This window comes from Cuculus canorus, chromosome 6 (genome assembly GCF_017976375.1).
Source record: "Cuculus canorus isolate bCucCan1 chromosome 6, bCucCan1.pri, whole genome shotgun sequence".
Taxonomy (NCBI): domain Eukaryota; kingdom Metazoa; phylum Chordata; class Aves; order Cuculiformes; family Cuculidae; genus Cuculus; species Cuculus canorus.
This window is the reverse complement of record NC_071406.1, coordinates 7,477,642-7,499,974: the sequence shown is the minus strand read 5'-3', so window position 1 is coordinate 7,499,974 and position 22,333 is coordinate 7,477,642. Positions and strand designations below refer to the sequence as shown.

The 22,333-nt window shown below is 38.1% G+C and overlaps 2 protein-coding genes across 7 annotated transcripts in view; one reads left to right on the top strand and one right to left on the bottom strand.

Annotated features, from left to right (window-relative positions):
• CCNT2 (cyclin T2) overlaps positions 1-1,980 on the top strand; it is a 27,666-nt gene extending 25,686 nt beyond the window's left edge. For 3 of the 6 annotated variants that reach the window (XM_009567658.2, XM_054070766.1, XM_054070768.1), the window contains one exon: positions 1-1,980. This exon is cut by the window's left edge and continues 2,754 nt beyond it. The gene's annotated coding sequence lies outside the window, so the exon portion shown is untranslated. The other 3 variants (XM_054070767.1, XM_054070769.1, XM_054070765.1) reach the window with 3 other exon arrangements.
• A 2,257-nt stretch (positions 1,981-4,237) lies between these two features.
• Positions 4,238-16,687, bottom strand: MAP3K19 (mitogen-activated protein kinase kinase kinase 19). The gene is given in 9 exon segments (XM_009567657.2): positions 4,238-5,678; positions 7,232-7,929; positions 8,372-8,521; positions 9,669-10,931; positions 10,933-12,123; positions 14,256-14,299; positions 14,914-15,155; positions 15,966-16,050; positions 16,600-16,687. Coding segments are annotated over 9 exon segments (3,828 nt in total). The 3' UTR covers positions 4,238-5,611.
• Between the last annotated feature and the right edge of the window lie 5,646 nt (positions 16,688-22,333).

Here is a 22,333-nt window from a genome sequence, read left to right as displayed (position 1 = left end):
CTCGGAGCCAGGGAACAGCGAACTGACTTCCTGGGCTGTGACTCAACACTGTTGATAAGCTATGAAGTACCTCAACATGAACTCAGTAAGTCGTAGCAACAGCCAGTTTTCAGCGGCTTCTTGAACTTGGAAGTGAACATGATGTGAAGTAAACTTCTGCTAAGCCACTTCGTCCCCTTAGTGCTTGTGTCACTCCCAGAGTCTCGAATGTTCCAGCTGAAGCTTAGCCCTTTCGGTTGCGTTACTCGCGTGTGCTTTAAATGACAGAACTGTTCACTCTCTCCCCATGTAGTTGCTGTGTGATGTAACTACAGGTGTATCAATTACTATGTAATACTCCCTTCCAGTAATGCAAACGCTTGTACCTACTTGAATAAGTTTTATTTGAACTATGGATGCTTTTTTTTTACACTTTAGGAATATTTAAATGGGAACCTGACTGCATTTTCTGCTAACTCTAACTTTAAATCTTGGCCTGTGTACAAAATCCAAAGCTGTCCTCTCCCTACCAACTTGGTTATTTTCTACGTTCAGAATGTAACTCCTGTTACAGACTTGTGCGTTGTTAAACATTTTCTATCCTTTTATAGCCTGGTTCCTTTCCATTCGGCGCTGCCCTTGGCTCTGATTTTTAACAAATATAACCTGCATTACATACTGTCCTGAATGGCAGTGGGGGCAGACGGCGGAAATAGCAGGAATAGTCTTACTTTTTCTTTGAAGCACTATGGTACTTTCTTTTTGAGGTGGTTTAAATGGTTGTGCCATGAAATACATCTTATACAGCCACTCTGGATAAGCAATATCTTGTACTGTAAATATAGCGATTGCTGTCATAACTTGGAGTGACGATGTCTGGATGGTAACTAGTGCCTGCCTGATGTAAATGGGAAAAGAGCATAGGTCTTCATCCTACGGTGCTGTTTCAAATGAAATATTTCCTGGTTTGGTTCTGGGAAATCGTGACATATCATGGACAAAACATTGCTGTCCCACATTGAGAGCCAAACGGTGATCTTTGGTTTCTCTGTAAAGGTCCATCAGCCTCATTGGGTTTGGTTCTCAGTGTAATTGTAAATATGTGAAACTGTGTCTGAAATTCTGTGTGGTGATAGCAGGGGCCAAGAGAGAGGGAGAGGATGTGCAGCAAGACACCACAAGTTTTCCCTGACGGAAACCCACCGCACATTAGCAAATTGTGTAAATTGCAGTCTGGCTGTGAGCCATTTGAAAAAGGTGACAATTAATGGGATTGGTGTCAGCCTTGCACGGGAACAACTGAATAAATGCAATAAAAGGCTACGAGACAACACTATTCCTCTATTCATCACTGATTACAGATTGTTTTGTTATGAATTTGAGGACATGCATTACATAATTTGTAAAACGACGCGGTAGTGGAGACCTTGCTACAACACTAAAATCTTCCCCGTTTGTGAGATAAGAGGGTTGTAGAATAGTGCGAGTCTTTCCTGTGTTGAACCTTAACCTGTCCTGATGGTGGGAGTGCTGAAGTAATGTATCTCACTGTGACCTGGTACTTCGGTATTTGCATAAAATGGCAGTTCTGTATATTCTTTTGGCGAACTGTAAATATCAGTGTTTCATAGTAGCCTAGCTCACTTTTTGAGGTACAGCCATTTGTGTGAGATTAGCAAAAACAACTTTATTTCTAAGAACTTGTAAAAAAAAAAATATTTTCAATAAAATTCCCTACCTCACCTCTACCGTGCAGAAATGCTCCCATTTTCCTATGGTTAATTTTCCAGCCTCATTTGTAAACACCAAAATGGCACATTTTCAGTTATTGGATCAAATCAATCAAACAGTGGGATGCTTGAAAGCCTAAAGTTTGATTTGTTCTCTTTATATTCTGGAGATCGGGTATTTGATACCTGAAAAGCCAATTCTGGAAATTCTGTGCCACTTTCAGCTCTGCTGTGGGCTGAGAGCCCGTCCCGTCCCCTCACTGCTCTGTGGAGCTGGCTCTGCCTGGGTGGCTTCATCCTGTGTTATTGTTAGGGGAGGGTGGGGGCCGGGTGAGGAGCCTTCCAGTCCTTGTTCTGCAGGGAAGGGAATGCAGCAAACACTGTTTACTTTCTTTAACTGGGATGTAAATGCCCGTTCCTGTAATTGGTTCTGAAAATAAATGGCTTAAAAGACTCGAAGTTATGCCAAACTGAACTAGGTAATCAACTCCTCCTTTCTCTGAAAGTCTTAAAAAAAATGCTTTTCAAAAAATAATACTAATTAATGGCAGGATTTTTCTCTCTCAGTGCTGCAGGAAATGGTGTTCTCTGGCTTCTCCTGAGGTGGATATAGCAAATTGCAAATGTTTAACCTTTAAAGTTCTCATACTTGGGTTTGATGAGTGTTTCTGGACTTTCACTGATGCCATGCTTTCACCATGGTTCAGAGACTGTTCTCTGAAGCACCTTTAAAATCCACACTCTAAAGCTGTCTTATGGTGCAGGTCCTGTGGGAAGGATGGGGGAAACAGGCTGGAGCCCTTCCTCGGGAGAACTTTTGCTCTTGACGTAGGTGCAAGAGCCAGAGTTTTGACAGGAGGGCTGTAGAAAATGGCACCAGTGCCTGCTGAACTTTGTGAAAAAGCACTGATTTTTGAACTTGTATAACCTTAAACGTCTGGGGTTTCTGGGCTCAGTGTCTGCCTCCTCCAGAAGAGAGGCTGATGCATGTATTTTGAGATGCAAGTTTTTACATCCTATTGCTCTTTGTAGCTACAAGACCAGCGTAAAAGAGCTGGAGTGGCTTGCCTGCGAACCCTCCCCTTTCCTGAGATTTGAGCAGTAGCTCAAATATAAATTTAAATATTGCCATGTAACAGAAATACTGGGTATCCCCTACACTGAGAAAAGGACACTGTATTTTCAGATTCTCCAATTTAAACTCCCAATCTGTAGGAATTTGGTGTCACAGCAAAGCGGTCATACCTGCTGCCTGGCAGCTTCATGCTTTGTAATGGGCTCCTCTGTTATCAGAAATGAAGACTGCACTCTTTAAAAACACTCCTGCTTTTCCCTGCTCAGATACTATGAACAGTTAAGCAAGAGTGACCCTCCTCACTGAGTCACTTTCAGTGAAAACATAGGTTTTCAAGAAGGTTTTTAAGGTTTCTCACCCTTTCTCTTTGTTCTATTAGACCCCTTATTGCCCTATCTGAATTATCTGCCTTTTGATGTGAAAATCTAGGATCTCATCAAGTAAAAAACTTGCACAGTTAGAATTGTTTAGAGAATGTTCTACCAGGCTGGATCCCCCGAGCAACCAGAGGCTCCCCAGTGCACTGCTTGGTTTGGCTGTGCTGCGCGGGGCTGGGATGCAATTGCATCGCCCCTTCTCTCCAGCGTGGCTAAGCTGAAACACCTTTGTTGCAAGATGTTTAACAACCTTAAACAGCCTTAAACAACCACTTCGTTCTCCCAAGTCCAGTTAAATAAAAGCAAAACTGTGCTTGCACATTTTGATTAAAAACTTAGTTTAAAGTTTTACAAACTTTTAAGTTGGAGGCTAATTTTGGTGTAAGCTGGATTAAACATTATGTTTCAATTGCAAACAACAACCTCAATATAGGAGAAGTTGGGCTTTAACAGATGTTGGTTTTGCTCGTAAGACACAGGCCTAAGGAGAGGGGTGTAATTCTGGCATTTTTTAATGAACTGTATATCCTAGAGTCTTCCCATTCTTCCCCTGCTTCTGACCCTCGTCTCAGCCTCATTTCGGGCTAAATAAAAACTCCAATTTACTTTACAGCTTTGTTGGAGACACTCCCTTAATCTGAGAAGAGTTCACACATAGCATGAATTGCGCACATCCCACCCGAGTCCATGTGCCGGGGCTCCTACCTTTGTTCTGCAAAATACTTCAAGGCGAAGTTGCTGTGGATTTTTGGCATGAGGACCAACTGGGTTTCCTCAAAACAGGACGGTTAATTGTTTGAGCTTTGAAGATGACTGTGGTGTTAGCATTTCTCTTATCCTGGCATAATGTTCTGTCATTGTTATGTGACATTATACCCACAGAAACTATAATAAAGACTTTTGCTAGAAGTACCAATTTCTCTTTGCTTTTATAAAGTTCAGTCCAACTCTGAAGTCAGGCTACTGGGACACAATAAAGTTTGAATGCTATTGAAGTAATTAAAGTGTTTAGCACCCTGGGGAAAGTTGGTTTTCTACAAAACTTAGAACTTCTTTCTTTCTTTCCTTCTTAGAAAAACACTGATTTTTGTGTCATTGCTGGCACTGAAGTCAGGGTCTTGGACTCTGAGAGCTCACCCCTTAATAGCTGTACGGCTGAGATTTGCTGCACCTCTTCCTGGCACCTGGGTGTTCACAAAGGCGTAAGGGCTGACGCGTTTTGATGTGGTTAAACCAACTTTTGGTTTCTACAGGGTCTCATTTCCCTTAAATTTTAAATTTGACAAATACTCAGGAAGAAGCCTTATCAGAAAGAGGACAATCTAAATACCAACACCTGATTTTGTTGTTATATTTACAGAAAATAGTGTTCTTCACATTGTATTTAATTTTGTGCTATTTATACCAATGGGAGAACTTATTTTTGCAATGCAGAGGCTATTACAGGTCATCTAATTACGCAGCGCTTGCTCAAGTGCTCTCAAAGCAGTTCAAGAATCGCCTTTGCTGTTCTATTTCAGATTCAGGCTATTGAAATGCAGCAGTAGACTGGCTAGTGATCCAAACAGTGTTTTACAGCCTTTGCAAATAATAGGAGGTAAAGCTCTGATGCTTTTGCTGCTCTGTATTGGCAGCCAGCAGGGTGAGAATGATACCACATCACTGGACACGGAAAATACGCCACTCCATAATGAAAGAGTAGGCTCAGAGGGATCGTGTCGATGTGTGTCAATGCCATGAAGAAGACAGAGCCAGACCCTTCAGAGTTACCAGTGCCAGGACAAGAGGCAATGGTCACCAGTCCTACGAGGCAGTCTGTTCAAACACAAAGCATTTTCAATACAAGGGTGGTTGGACACCAGAACCTCTCCAGGGTGTGGAGAGAGGCTGTGGAGCCTCCATCCTTGGCAATACACAAGCCAGCAGGAAAAAGGTCTGAGCAACCTGCCTCAGTCAACCCTGCTCTGAGCAGTGGGATCAGACCAGCTAAAGAAAAGCTTCAGTATATTTTCTGCTGATAGTGGTATATGGTTTGGGGCCCTATGGGATCATCACAGGCACTCATCTACAAGTCTGAGTAGAGCTTTTGGCACCTGCAGTGCCTTCCACCAAAAGCACATTTTTCCACAGGTTGTTAGAAATCAGCATTACAACTTACCTCGCCTGTCACATACCGTGATGGTGATGCTTGGTTTGTTTCCCTTAAAGTCTCTCCAAACACAACAAAAATGCGTCCCAGTGTTCACAGGGAAGAAACGCCCACTCCCATGAGCACAGGCGTTGCAAAAAATGTTACATTAATCATGTCTAATAAGAGACTCCTTGTACACAATTGCTCTCCAGTAATTTCTGTTGTCACTTTTAAGTCCAGTTCCTTCTGATCTTTTTTTCACAAGCGGAAATTTTTAATACAGAAAATGTATACTCACTTGGCAAAGGGTTTGAAAAACTCACTGTCTTCCTTTCAGAAAGGGATGGTCCAGCAACTGCAGAGCAGAAGGGCGTTCATGCTGATCTCTGCATTGAAGGTTTGAAAAATCAGTACATGAAATGAATACGCATGCCTGTGATGTAGCTGTTAGTAAAATACAAATGCAAACGGCTTTTATTTTCCCCTCATTTCACCAGTCATTACTCATTTTTAGGTTTATTTTTCCATAAATCTGGTAGAAAAGAGGGCAGGAAGAGACTGTTGGAATTTATGAATTATAAAACTGCAACTTTGAATTATTAAAGAAGTCATTCTTTGTTAATCTAAATTCCTTCCAAAACTTCGAATAATTCTGCTAATATGGCTGTTCCAGGTGCACCAAAGATATACTTAACGAGAGTGACAATTATTTGTTTGATCCCGTGTCCATCAGGCTGTCCTGTCATCTCCAATCAGTATCATCCATATTAAGGAGCCCATTTCGAATTACAGGATTATAATTACAATGTTGGCTTGCTAGAGCCAAGGGCTTTGGCCTTTTTCAACCCTCAGTTTGGAGCAAAACACAGGAGAAAGAGTAAAGGACGCTGATTTCTTAAGTAATAAACTAATAGAGAAGATGGGATGAAGGAAGCATTTCAATTCAGGACCCGGTGAGATCACACATTAGAACTCGTCTGCCACAGGTGTATCCTGATGCTTGAAAAGGTAAATATTTTACTAAAAATGCTTCATATCTCTATGGTTCTTCCTACCTAACAATTCCTTCTACCCTTTAAGCACTGATCTCTCTGAATCAAGTATACATGATGTCTCTCTATATACAGTCCACGAGAACTGTAATCATATCATAACAATTCTAACCCAGGGATTAGAGACCAGGATTCCCGCCTCCAGGAACACTGCCATACCCACTAAATAACATGCCACTCCCTAGTGCTCCAATTTGGTCTTTAAAAATATGTAAAAGGCTGCTATAAATTAATAAAGGGTACCCGTGTTGGTCAGGAAGTTTGCTCTTGAAATGACTGGTTCATTTAAACACCTAGGACAAAGCTGGTATTGAAAATAAAGAAACACTACAAAACTAATTTTTATAATGGGTGAAAGCCAGAGGTTTGGTTGGTTTTTTTTTTAGAGAGAGAACTTTATGTTTCAGATAAATATATATTTCCTAGACTGGCGGTGATAACAGATTTTCCTACTGCAGAAGAAAAGAATTAAGTGAAAGCTTTTTAATTTAGAATATTATCTTCAAAACAGCTTGCCTGACACAGGCCACACTCAGCTGATAGGATATTGGAACAGCAAGGCACGTCAAAGAAATTTATCAAACATTTTGTCTAAAACTCAATGGTGCCATGTTTCTACATGCAAATTACAGGAAAAGCAAATGATGAGGGTAAGGCCTACAAAAAAAAGATGATTTGCAAAGGTTTTTTATACCAGTATAGAGAGTATCTTTTATGTATACTATTACTTAAAGGCTTTCCTCAAATGCTGAAAAACCATGCACTTACCACAGAGATCCTCTACATCATATGTGCCATGTAAAAGCTAAGCTAAGCTCCCACCAACAATCGCTACTACGCCAACTAATTGCATTTCTCCTTTCCTTTTGTAGGTTGAAACTACCTACCTGGTTAAGCATGCGTGCACAAAATCCACTGCAGCGCTGGAGAATCGATCAGGTAGGGAAGGCATAAGTCCCCTGTGCGCCCCAATGTAGAACATGGCCGCTATCCTATCCATGGAAGCCAGGGGCGGTTTTCCCATTGCCATCTCAAATACAGTGCAGCCAATGCTCCAGATGTCGGATTTTCTTCCATATCCAGATTCATTTATAACTTCTGGTGCCATCCAGTACGGAGTCCCATGCACGGACTTGAGCATCTCGCTCTGTGTGCCGCTGAGGCTCGCCCACGCTAAGCGCCTGGCACAGCCAAAGTCTATGAGCTTTATGACACCATTTGGCATGAGCATAACGTTATTGCCTTTGATATCTCTGTGCACCACGCAATTGTCATGTAAATACGCAACGCCTTGTAGGATTTGTTTTGTGTATTTACAAAGGACGACTTCTGGCAATGGACCAAAACGATTTATAATACTGGAAATTGAGCCACCAGGAACAAACTCCATGAAAATGCTTAAAATGTTGTCTTCCAGACAAGTTCCTAAATAAGTTACAATATTGATGTGCTTCAATGTCTTCAAAAGATCAACTTCCTCATGAAACTTTCGATACTCCTTTTCTGTAGTGAGTTGATCTGACTTGTCCAAAACGACCTCTTTTACAGCTATTAATTGTCCCTGGCTTGTCAGACCACAGTAGACCTGCAACGAAACCAGCATATAGTAAAATGAAATAAAACCATAGAATCATAGAATTATAGAAACATAGAATAGTTTGGGTTGAAAGAGACCTTAAAGATCATCTAGCTCCAACCCCCCTGCGATGGGAAGGGATATCCCACTGGATCAGGCTGCCCACAGCCCCGTCCAGCCTGGCCTTGAACACTTAAAGGGATGGGGCAGCCACAACTTCCCTTGGAAACCTGTGCCAGTGCCTCACCACTCTCATGGTGAAGAAATTCTTCCTTATGTCTAGAGTATAAAATTGAGTATTTACTTATTAGAGCATCTTGGTGTTTGTTGTGTTTCATGTCTCATTTTATAATCCAAAATATTTATTTGTTGAATAGGACAACAGCCAATTATAAAGATGTAGCTCAAAGATGACTAGCACATCTCCTAACATATTCAGACATTAACTTACTGTGCCATAGGCTCCTTTTCCAAGGACTTCACCTCTTGTCCACATGATAGGATCTTCGTTAGTTAAACTGCCTCCTGGTAATTTAGTCAATTCCTCAAAATTTAGCCCGTTGCTTTCTCCGTTTAATGCCACAAAGGCTTTACTGTAGCTCTGCTTGAAAAACAATGATCATTGTGGGGAGAAAGCAGGGAGGAAAAGAATGACTTTATATTATCCTTACATTTTTTTATAAGGAACAATTTTTGTCTGGCATGACTCTTCTCTGTAGATCTTTATCTACATACTCATTGCCCAGCTCACTGATAAAACTGCTATACTGAGTAATACATATTTTAAAGTATATCTCACAATAGTGCATAACCAGATTACAGCATGCTTTCATTTTCCAGGAAGATAGAGAGAAGGAACACTTAAAATAGCAGGATATACAGCTGCTTACTACTTTTTCATCATGTAGTCACAGTTTGCTAAGCTGAAGGGTGAACACGACTATCACCTGCCTCTAGGTAACATATGTAACCCAAGTCTGATGAAAACAATTTTGACATGACTCCATAGGAAGAAGAGTCTGCTTCGGAAAGATGGTATTAATTCCTCCATCTAGCCATGGAGAAGTGAGAATGGAGGTATAATTGGCACCTGTGCCTGCAGGAGCATAAGGAAGTGTATGAACATGCAGTGAAAGATATTTCCTTATAAATTTGTAATTTAAATAGACAAAAAGCTAACAGGGACAAGGAGAAACAGTAGTGGTAGATAAGCACCTTAGTAGGTGATGGCTCTTAACTGAGCTGGACATCAGAATCTAAGCCTTCTTAGCTTGAAGTTTTGATTGAACATTAATTAAGCAGCCTTAGGTCGCTCTGATAAGCCAATTCTTGTAGTTCATACCTTGAAAAGTATCTGGTTACACTGTGAGATTCAAGGAAATTGCCTTTTTGGATATACAGGAATCATCAGGTGTCAAGATTTGAAGAGCTTTTGCCTTGCCCCAGCACTGTTTTACACATGCTCTTCAGTTAAAATAGCCTCTCCTTTTTATTCACTACACTTTCTCAATTTTTCTTGACCCATCATATAAGCATTGACAGCTATTCCTGTCACGCCTTAGCACGACAAAGCTTGTGTCCTGCAATGCAGTCTCTAACATGAAGTCCTCATCTGAGCACTGGAAGAATCAGAAAAGAGACTTTTCTAAGCACAATGTATTTATGAGCACATATTTCCTATCTTTCATTCAAACTTGTGTTCAAGCATCACTCAAAAGAGCTAACAGGTTATAAGAAATTACTTTTACCTTCTCTACAGCACTGTTTACTGTTGCCTCATCTCCATTCATTATCTTTTCTTCTTTAGTGAGTGTATTTTGCATTTTGGAATCTGCAATTTTTGTTTGTGAAGAGCTGATGTCATTTTCTTCAAGCATTAGCAATTCTTCAGCCAGACAACAAAGCAACTCATCAGTGACATCCTTATTACCCACCCAGGACAAGATGTTTTGACTTGTCTGGAAACCAGGGCTTGTAACATTTTTTATCTGAATCACTGAAGAAGTCAGAGTCAATTCATTTGTCAAACCACAGGTTTGAGGTGTGTACGCCCAATTGTGGCTTGGGTTTTTTGTAGGGGACTGACACTCCAGTCCATCTGAAAACAGCAACACTTCACACTTATTTACAGCCTTGGAGAAGGCCTCATGCGACTCCAGGCCTTTGCAGCCATCAATGCCCAACCTGTTCTGGGGTACAGAAATGTTCTGGTCTGTTATTAGAGTGCTACTTAGAGAGATACCATCTGCGTCGTCTTTAGCACTGAACTGAAGAAGATTCTGGCTACAGGCAGCAGCTATCTGATGGTTGGGTATATCCTGCCTATCCACAGATTGCTCCCAAGAAACTTCTTTAATAGTTGATAAGTTTGAATTTGAAAACATTTTGTTTGGCTTAGTTGATTGTGAAAGCTCTTCTAAAAACCTACGATGGTCTCTGTCTTCATGAAACAATGTCATGCTCCTTGATGTGTTTATTTGACAATCTGAATCAGCAGTTATTACATTATCTTGCTCTGTGTTGCTGCCACTCAACTCAGTACTTCTGTCCTTTAGTATTAAACCTTTCTGCTTTGGTTTAGTGCCTGGTATGGCCTTCTTTGGCTTAGAGTATGTTCTCTTTTGAGTGTTTCTTACTCGTCCGCTCTCTCTCCCCTTACTGCTGGCAGATCTGCAGGTGCTCGCAGTGCATCTCCCAGATGGCGCAGAACAAACACCTCTGTAATACCCATTCTTATGTTCATCAAGCTCAGGCACGTGGGAATAGACAGGAGTTCCAAACATTTCATAAATACCTGGGCCTTTCTCATTTGAATTTATTTTCTTGAACATGTCACTGTATTTCAGATCTACAAAATCTAGAGCAGACTGTGCATGTGGCAGAGAAAGTGGGGCAACAGGTTGCTTTAAGAGAACCACGTTTTTGCAACTGCAGGAGGAGCTTTGCTTTTTAAGTTTCTGAGCACTCTGAGCAAAATGGTCTTTGTTCGCTTGAGGCGGTTTTTTTTGGACGCTTTGGGGAAGTCTCAGATTCCACATGTGGCAGCTCCAAAGATGGAAAAATCTGGCTCTTGGCATTGCATTTTGTGGAAATCTCATCATAAATCATTAAGTCTTCAGAGCTCTTTACCTTGCTACTCACTTTAGATTTTGATGAATATTTATTTCTACTCGTCTTTATTTTACTTTTCTCATTTGCCTTGTGAGCAAGAATGTTGAAGCTCTGAGTAACATGAGGCAGGCTATGAGTAACACTCTCTTTTGTGGCAGGTTCTTTAGCAACGTGTGGTTTCCTAGCTGGTTCTTGTTCAGAGAATGTAACATGAACAACAGGTAAAAGCTCACTTTGACCTTTTGAAGTTGCTTCTGACATGACTTCTTTCTCCATTTCATATTCAGAGAGACAAACATTATTTTCTGTCTGTTTTCCAGAAGGATATTGCACTTCTACTCTAGGACTTACTGCAACTACAGAATTATCTTCTAAGGCATGGTGGACCTCTATCACTTCATTTTTACAGGAAGAATCTAAACCACGATTATCTAGCACAAAGTTCACACTCTCAGCATCTTCATGTGGTCTATAATCCAGTACTGTCTCTGTAGCATTTTGTTCTTCTAGACCAGTTTTACAGGAGTTCTTTGCTCTTTCTTCCCTATCACCAACTCTCTGGACATTTCTATTGCTTGGCACTGTAGAGGTTGATTGAGCTGTAAATATTCCACAGTTTTTCAGAGCATTACTTGAGCTCCAGTAGGGGTGACTAACATCATAGAAAACGGCTTGGGTCATAAAATCTATATTCTCACAAGCCACTGAAAACTGGTAGTTCATCTGGTCATTCTTTTCAGTATTAGTAGCTACATCGGCTTCCCTCCATTTTAAATTGCTTTGAATTTCTTCTTTCTTGCTGCTAGGGTGCTTACAATAGTCACTCATGCTGAAGTAGTACAGGTCTTTCACTGGAGCGAACTTAGTAGAAACAGTAGCCACAATCAGGTCTGATGACTTTTCAGCGTGTCTTTTTAATAGATTCTCTAACTGATACTGATAACATTTAGTAACTGGTTTTATAGGCTGAGGAATAGAGTTCATAATATTCAAAATCATTCTGTTGTTGGTGCTTTCATTGACAGTATTATCCTCTAGAGGAGCAAGACGACTTGTTCTTACAGGGTGAAATGTCACTGGTGGCAAATGAAACTGTAATTTCCATTGAAACCATTAATAACGTGCTTACACAACAGATACAGGTAAAATCTAATCACTAAGAACCAAGTAGCCAAAGAAAATCAGAAAAGCATTATTCTTTTATATAGTCCCATATTTAATCTAATATGAAATGTAATATCAAAACATTGAGAAAATACATGAATTTTCTCACATCCATACATGATATTTTTCCCACAGCCAGAACTGTTTCTAAGTATTTCACAATACAGAAAGTGGGATCCTTTATTACATGGCACAAGCCATTCCCCATGATTTAATGGTAATACACTCCATCCACACATACAAATCATCTTGTCGGTTATTAATTATGTCTTGCGCCACAGAGCATATTTGTTACAGGAATTTAAAGGCTGATCAGTGGCTTCATGTCCCAAAGTTTCTTTCATGCTGTGTACTCTCACCAAATGAGACCACCACTCTTATACGTTCATATTTAAAGTCTTTTCATGCAAGCCTCTAAAGTGTGCTGACACCAGTAAATATATTTCCAAAGGAACCAGAGCTAATGGAAGTGATTTTTAAAAAGCAGAAGCTCGGCTATTATCACAGAACTCTATTTTATCCATGGAAAAACAGTTCTTACAAGTTATTTATATGTTTTTAAAGATGTTATAATAAATCTAAACATATAAATCTTCCATGTATTTATTCCATGTCTTATAAAATGCCATAAAGCATATTACATAGGCCACAGATTTAGCTCACAATTTTAAGTACATTGCAACACAGCACTTTCAGTGAAGTTAAATGGATAGCTACCCAAAGGCCATTTTTATATAGCAACTAACAGAGTAGTATGTTGTGTAGGGAATGTGTTTTACTATTCCTCCCTTCTTCCTTCTCTTCCCATCCCATTAGTTAGGGATGTGTTTTATTATTCTTTCCTTCATCCCCCTCCCCCATCCCATTAGTTCAAGGGAACCATATAACTTTAAAAGATAACAGATTTGAGGGTTTAAGTAGTTTGTTGTGATTATTCAGATGAACAGTGAAAATAATTTTCTGAAAATAATACTTCTCTTGTTTATTTTATAAGAAATGGAGAAAAAATAAGCTTGAATGTACCATATATTTTTATGTAAATGAATGCAATAGAAATGATCACACAGTCATATTTGCATGTCTACATTCAACATCAGTAGCCATTTGCATGTCTACATTCAACATCAGCTTGCAATCTGCAGGAAAAATTTGTTCGCATTCCATGGGCAAGCTGTGGTTTGAATGTGCCAGGAAAAGCAAGGAGTGCTGTTTTGAAATTTACAGCTCTGAAGGCCTTGCCCTGTCTTCATAGCTTTAATATGAATGCTCAGTTTATCCTAAAATATGCCTCTAGAAACCATTGGAACCTAAGACATGAAACAAAGCTGTATTAAATCACACTGAGGTCAGCTAAATTATTATTCTTAAACATTTCCCTCCATTTGGAGCATTTTTTTCCATAGTCCTTTTTATGATCTTTTTTCAGAACTCTTGCTATTGCTTCTACACTTTATTTTTTTTCCAGTGAATGCTGCTGTATGCTGGTGTGGGTTCACTGAAGCGTATGGCTGATTCAATGAGTCTTTTGTACACGGGCTATTAATTAAGATCCACAAAGACCGAATTCTCTTTTTTCTAAGTACAATATATTTGATCATTTTTAACTTTTAAGGCTCATGTAGCATGAAGCACTAATACATGTAAAATTGGTAGCTTGATTATAAGTCCAAAAATTTTGTCAGAAATCCTACTTAAACTTACCAAATACTTTCAGTGCTAAGATCTTATTTTTATTTACTAAACCAATCAATTTCAGCAATCGTCTAAAACAGAGACTCTTCTTCAATTCAGCTTCAATTTTAAATTACCAATCATTCAAGAAAATTGTTTGGCTTTTTTACATTTGGCACCTAACTGACAAATCGTTGATATACATCTGAAGATTTGCTCACATGCACAGAGATATAATAATGTAAAAATACTTCATGTTCATCAAAAAAAACCCCTGAGGATTAAGCAGAGGAAACTGCCTACATTTCTTCCACATTGTTATTTTTGAAGTTTTGAAAGCACATGCTATCTCTAACGGTGTTCAGTTTTATACATGATAACCTCCTTACCTCAGAGCTCTTGTTCCCAGTTTTTAGCATTGTTATGTTTAACCCTTGAAAATCAAAACAAATGAAATGTTAATTTGGTATTCTTAGACAATGATTTCCATTTATAAGTTAATCTCAAACTGTAGGGTTCTGTGGTTGCAGTACTGTGCTACAAATCTTTGCAGGAAAAGGGTGTAAGTAGAAATTTAATTCTGACACTGAACTTCACAATTCCATTCCTTATAGAAAACAATAAAATATAACAATTTAAAAATACTTTTATTCTAATAATTTAAGCAAATATTTCTCCTCAATTTCAGATGTTTGCTAACTTCAGTGTGTGGCTAATTAATATTGCCAGTATGAGGAAAATAGTGAAAAAGAAGCCATCGTGAATGCACTCCAGATACAGGGAATTGCACTTCACATTTTGTGGGCTCAGTTTCACTATACGGAGTAACAAGAATGATGAAGTCTGCCATTACTTCTCTGTATTTCCTTCATTCTGCAAATACACACGCACATACAATTAAAGAAGAGGGTCAACATGGCTGAAGTCTAGTTCACAAGAAGTCAAACAGACTTCAATTTTAAAGAAAAAGGATTTCTAAGGCTTTGCCATCTAATTTGATAACATATAACTTTACTCAAAAGCTGTGGCTTTTAAAATGGAACTTACGTTGTTGCATTTGTGCTTTTATTATCTGAAAAGCATCTAAATCCATAACTGATTTTGAAATATTTGATTCTAGGTGTGAGACTGGTAGCAGAAAGCTGAAGTCAAAGCCACGCCCCATGTTTTCTTTCTTCGGGAAGAAAGGTAAACAAGTGTGTTGTCTCATCTGTACTGCTAACTGATTTTTACTTGAAAAGCATGCCACTTGTTGATCTGGCCATGGTCTGGACGTTGGTGCTATTTGGCTAAAAGGCAAAAAAACCCAAACAAAATACTGTCTGAAAATAAGCAGAAGGAGCCTACTCAGTTCAATTAACCACCTGACTGGAGAATACTGTGAACGAGAAATTTGTAAGATATCCAAAAATGCCAAAGTCTGTGTTCGTTCTTGGGCCATCTGGGAAGTTGTAGCTCTTTCTGGAAGCATCTGATTATGATGCCAGAGGCTGACTACAAGGGAGAATGAATGACAAACAGCGTAAGCGACGCAACAGGAATCGAAGAACATATTGCCCACCTTCCCCTTCTTGACAAAAAATGATTACTTCCAGTATGCATTTTATATGAATCAGGAAAGAGTGTAAGAAGAATTTTGAATACCAGATGTGTCTTTGTTATTCGTAACACATGCCTGAAGAATAGAGGCTTTATGAACAAGCCTCAGATTTCTGCCCCTTGGTTTCTGAAGAACTAAAAATCTAAATATGGAAAAAGATAAATACTGTGACAGAAAAGAGGTACAAAAACATAGTCTAAATTAATCTTAAAGCTCTATGCAGGATGACTGTGTATTCTTAATTAGGTTAAATGGTGATGTAAAACCACATACCATATGTTTTTTTCATGCTGTACCAAATAATTTGTTCATCTAGTGCAATATCCTGCCTCCAGCAATGGCCAATAATCAACACTGGGAAAGACAGAATCACTACACAACACATAGAGCTGTATGTAACACCTGGCACTAAGGAGATCTTTTCTTACTCATAGACTAATGCCTGCTTTGTCTCCATTTCTGCATACCCAGCTGCAACTTAAATATTAATACCTCTTACCTGTTTTTCCCTAGAACTTTGTACGACTGATACATTTCTTTCATTATCGTATCTGCATTCTGAAGAGCAACAACACTTCCACAACCTGCAACAACACATGAGTATTTGCATAAAAGCACTACAATTCACTGACTGGTAACACAAAGCAAACAGTTATTTTTAGCCATTAAAATATTACTATAAAGAAATACCAAAAGTAACCATGAAAAAAAATGAGCATGTTTCATTTAGCTAAGATAACTCCACATGCCTTCTCTGTTATAATTTTTAAAAATGTGAATGCATAGATCTCAGTTATTTTTAGTTATTTAGGTAAGTGTATTAATTCAATGTACTATACAAGCAAAGACCATCTAAAAAAACCCACTTACAGCTCCTATTTCAGCAGAACAGAAATATAAGAAAAATATTGACAAAAACTCTACAAAACTAAAACATTTAAAAATAAGAATGGTATTAAAACCAAAACAAATCTGACAGCTTTTCAAAGGTGAAAAACAACTCTGAGTTTAAATTCAAATTTTTTGTGGTTGCTTGGTTTTGACACATGGCTAGATTTAAAGTTAACATTGTCCTTTTTCTTCTTCAGATGCCACTTATTACATTTTATTCATGCAAGCTTTGGTTAGACTACCTTCTTCGCTTCTTCCCTTATTCTGTTGGTTGTCAGACATACTGTCCTTAGACGCATTAAGGTCCTGAGACCTGAAAAAAAATTTCATCAATTGATTTCCAATTTACATGTACAAATTAGTACTTTATATTTAATTATTTCAGAGTCGTAAGTAAGACAAAAGCAACATTTTAAAAGTACTTTAAATTGTTAAAAATATTGTAACATAAATTAACATCCAATGCCTGTTCTGCAAACAGTCCAGGCCGCCTTTATTGCTAACAAGTCAACATATGTTATGGTGAATAAGGCATGAAAGCTGTCAGTATTATTTTGCAGATATCATCATTACTGTTGGACCAGAAATTCAGCACTTCTGATCTGGGAGATAATTGCATTTTTTACATATCACTGGGAAATCAAATCTGGATTAAATGTATATCTTTCTTTACTCGGTCAAAACGATGTCTCAGCAAAAGAGGTTCAACAACCAAAACTTTCTGAGCACACAATAGCTCGTGCACTGCAGCCTCAACAAATCTCTTTGATAGCTTATTCCATGGAGACATGAAGTCAACTGGAATATCTCTCTAAATTTTAGAGAAGGATGTAATTTACTTTGTAAATATTTTCTAAGTAACTTGAGAAGTAGTTGCCCCATATTACAGTCTAGTTTTAAACATATGTTCAGAATTCAGCTGGACATTTTTCTCTATCGAGCCAGTGCATCCAGACTGGTTTTACTGAAAACATTAACAAAACTCTCATTGATATCTAAAAGGTAGAAATTTCATGCTTTATCTCAGACCTGTTATAAATTCATAAATATATGCACAGCAGTGCATTATCTCTGAATATTTACAAAGGTAGATTTTTTTAAGTGTTTAAAACTTGTACACATAAAAAATAGCTAACCATTATACCATTGCCGTTTTTGTTGCCATTGAATTTCTATGACCCGTGCCAGGCGCCTGACTGGAACGGATGTAACCAAGAGTGACTAGCCGAGACAGAGTGAGCCTATGAACTTAGCAGTAGTAAAATTCTGTTTCTCAGTTTAAACTATTGCATTGTCAGAAGCAGTTATCGTAACCATGAGTGTACCTTTCAAAGCTTACATTAAATGAGTATTACAAACATTTGATATTTTAACTCCTGATTGTTGAGAGACTTAACAGTAGCTCAAGGAAACAAATAACAGAGCTGCTGGCCTTCTATGTGGATATATGAGCTCTCTAGACATACATGCACCTCTTATTATTCAATCAGGATTCCCAAATAATGCTTTGACATCTTTAGAGGTCAGTTTTCCAACCTTGAATCATTCCATGTAGAGATCAATTAATCCATAAATAATTGCTTGTATATTCAAAGTTATGCTTAACGGTATCTCTAAATTCAGGCAGAGTAGCAGTATGAATTAAGTAAATTAACTGCAGAAATAGCAATCAGATAGTGTTCATTCTGAGTACTTGTATTTTCTGTTTAACATAACAGGATTTTCAAGATCTACAAGCCCACAACAACAAAGTTAAAAAATGAACATTTGAAAAAGCTGCTCTCAGGAAATTAAGAAGTATTTTCTCTGTTTGTACATTTATTTTCTACGCTTTGTGTTAATTGTATACAGAAGTAGCAGTAGACAGCTAAGTGCTTGTACAAACCGGCAGCCAAGTTCCGGTCTGCAAGAGAGATTGTATGAAAGTATTTAAATTGCAGTGGAATTTAATACTACAGTTCTTGCAGAAAAGAACATGCCTGGAGAAACTCAGTCATCCAGTAGCCCTGTTAACACTTCAGTGGGACCAAGGTCTCAACAGTTTGGATCTTAGAGCACACACCTGTGAAGCAGAATATGTAGATTCTTTTCTCACATTTAGCATGGATGTATCATCTCATGAAGCTACCTAAGTGCTAGAAATCTTTTTTAACATATAAAGAAAAAAATCCTAATTATCTAAAAGTGCAAAGTTTTTCAATAAATTTATTTAGTGGGGAGTAGTTATTTTTGAGATTGTTTTCAGAAATAAACCACTAAGTGTTTCGAATTAATTATACTGTTCATTTAAAACTTTCAGTCTTTACCTGTATTCCCAATGGTAGCTGATCTAAAAAGTGCTTCTTTCTGAAGAAAATGGTATCTTTTGGTAAAAAAACTACAGCTGATTGTTGTTGAAAAAACACTGAAAAGTTCAAAATAATTAATCCCCTCCCACACTTTTAATTAGAAATGCCACCATCGTGATTTCAAGTTTTAATGTTGTTTCATGCAACTATTACCCCTATGATGTATCATCTCTAAGGCAAGAGTGAATCTCCACAGTGGGAAGAAGCTGCCCCCAGATATTGGTATTTCCAGACACAGATGCCTTTATTAGGCTTTATTCTTAATTAGAAGATTGTAAAGAACCTTTCCCACAAGTAATGAGCAATAGCTACGGGAAAGGAACTAGTTCTCACCTTCCTGGTTAATAAAGCTGCGTGTGGGCAATATTGATCCCATTTACAGTTCATACTATTCCTGAATATGGTGAGTAAGAATACTGGGAGCTGTTTCACAATTACGAAAACATCAACCCCCTTTTCTAAGTTTAAAGTCAAAGATCATAGGATGATAGTGACATAAACAACACAGAATAATCACAAACTGCAGACTTTTAAACAAGAAACACGGGAGGGTGAAGTCAAAGGACTTGAAGATTTGAAATTCTAGATAGCTAATTCTTAAAATAAAATTAAACTTCAGTTAATAGTTCTGATGGCTTTGGGGCTTTCTCTGAAAAACAGTGAACATCTATTCATCAAATGACAAGAACCATAATGTAACTAAAAACGGTGAACTGAAATGAATAAAAGAAAATACAATTATGACTATTAGTTAAGGTCTTTTCCCCAATGTCTTTATTATTTAATACATAACTTATAGTTTATAAAACATAAAATACATACGCTTCCGTACATAAAATTAATAAGATATTGTCAGATTTCTTATTTGTATGAATGTACAGGGATTAGTATGAATATACATTAAAACCTATATGAATAACAGTGTCAAACTCTCCCATCAGGTAACTGTGGGTGCTAGAGACAAATATTCTAAGTCCATAGTAGAAAATTACATAATAATATGTCTATAAGGATTTTTTTCCCTACTAGCTAATCAAGAAATATGTGATATAACAATCTATATCTTTTACATATGTATGTACTTGCAAATATTATTGGACAGGGTCTAACTTTTTATATAACATAAATATCTTACTTTTTTCTGGATAATATGAAATTACCTGTGATACTGACTTAACTGATATAGTGTGGCAGTGAGTTTTACTGTTGAATTGTGTAAGAAACACATTATGCTCACTTAAAACAACTATCTTTCTCAAAAATGTTTCCATTTTCTTGAATTTGCATCTTCAATTTAATTTGTTGCAATACTGTCTCCCCTTGAATAAAATATTGCATAAGCACCATATACATGCCACCAAATTAAGCTGGTTTAGAAATTAATTTGCATGGCAGCCTAAAAGAAAGGTGTGCTTTTCAGAAAATTATTTTTATGTGTATTATATCCACAGACAGGTAGAACTATGAAAACCAGGGCATCTAGTGGCCCTTGTGTTGCTAATCTCTTTACAGAATTTTCTCTCTGCTCTTTTCCTCACATAGAACGCTGTGTATCTTTACTTTATTGCTTGTCCTTACTTCACTCAACTGAATAAAATAATCTGTTCTATAAATTTTCCATAAAATTTTCAACATTTTTTACAGATTTTATTAAAAGTTATTCCTAACAACATTCTTGTGTAGTAACTTTTTATTTTCTTTTTTTCTCATAAATACCTCTTAATTTATTAAAAAAATACTTGTTTTTTTTCCTTTGCAGCTGAGCTCAGGGGTCTCAGTAGTACTTTCAATGTATATGAGAAAACCACCTAATGTCAAAGTACTATCAATGTCAGCAGATGGAAAGTAACAATGTAGGTGTCTGTCTGTAAGGAATCATTCCATTTCAAAGTCACTACACAGAATGAAGTGAAATGAAGGGCCCATGTGGCTTTTGTTGGACTCAGTAGGATTTTACCACTCAATACTGCTAGTCAAGAAAAGAATTAGGCTTTTGTTACTGCTTCTGTCAGTTAAAAGTATAATTACTTGGAAGTATGCAGCAGTCTTCCTAAGAGACTTGTGCATTTATCTTAAATTACATTAACTTTTTACAGTTCTATACAACTCTTTATCTGAGGAATGTATGTTATTTTGTAACTGTGTGACAGCCAGACATCAGGCAGTACCATCAGTTTACAGAAGAGGAAACAGAGAGAGAAAAATGGAATGACCTATAGCTGATGACCAAAGTCATCTAATGAACTGTGAAAAAGTACCTATACAAGTCAGGACTCCTGAGTTCTCATTTTTATGCTAAACACCAGATAATCCATTAGGATGTGTATCCCATTATATTAGTTTGTTAGCAGTTATGTTAGATTTTGAACTCCAAACTTTGCAATTTTTTTTGGATACACAAAAAACCTCCCTCAAAATAATAACTGAAAAGGTCCTAAAAAAAAGGCATAAACAACACCTTACCTGGCATTTCAGCAGTGAAGTGTGAAAGAGGCAAGGCAACCCAAGAAGTTACGGAGCATTTTTAGCTCACAGCTGTCCTCCTTTGCTGGACAACAATGAGTTCAAACAGCAATTACATGCACTTTGATTTTATTTTCAGCATGCTTTCTGACTGGGAGCAGGCAGTTCTTAATGGCTGCGGCAGGGTCTTGTCTGGCAAACTCTTCAAGCAGCTCCGGCTACACCAGGCTGTTCAGTTTACACCGTGTTGCTGAGGCAACTCCCCTCCAAGGGCGCTTTGCCTGGAGGCGTTGAATGCAAAGAGCAGTATTGGCCGATGAAAACAAACACAGCTGAACTAAAGGGTACTGGTTTAAGCTCTACTCACAAGACACTGCTACTAGCACCCAAAGCAAAGCGTATTTCTCTCTTCTGTTTATCTCAATTTATGCTTTCAGTACCATGTCTATGAGGTCTGACACAAACCCCCTTGTGTCTGTAATTGTGTCTGTAATTAATTTTATTTAACAAATTAAGAAAAATCAACTACAATCACCTCCAAAATAGTTCTTTCTGAGCTGACACACTGCTGCATACGATGCTGCCAACATTGAAAGCTGTTCTGCAGATCATTTTCTGAAAGGCTGTTGAGGTTCTCCATTGGTTTTTCTTCCACATCATCCACTGACAAAAAATTGAAGCCCTGACTTGATTTTTAGGATCTCTTCACTGTAAGCCTCAGATAATAATTGAAAATTTTCCATCATGGATTTCTTCTGTTTCACAAGAAACTTGATGTTAACTCAGTGTTGACTTTTGCACACGGACATTTCCCCACTGAGGGGAAGAAAATCTCCATATTTGATATGCATCCACCCATACTGAATGAGGCGATGGGGCTGAGCCTTGTCTCACTGTGATGGTTTAGAATATGTCCTATCACCCTGCCTGGAGTACTGCGTTCAGTTCTGGAATCCCCAACATAAGAAGGAGATGGAACTGTTGGAATGGGCCCAGAGGAGGCCATAGAGATGATCCAAGGGCTGGAGCAGCTCTGCTATGAGGTCAGGCTGGGAGAGAGAGTGTTGTTCAGCCTGGAGAAGGCTCTGGGGAGACCCAATAGCGACCTTCCAGCACCTGAAGGGGCTACAGGAAAGCTGGGGAGGGGCTGTTTACAAGGGCCTGG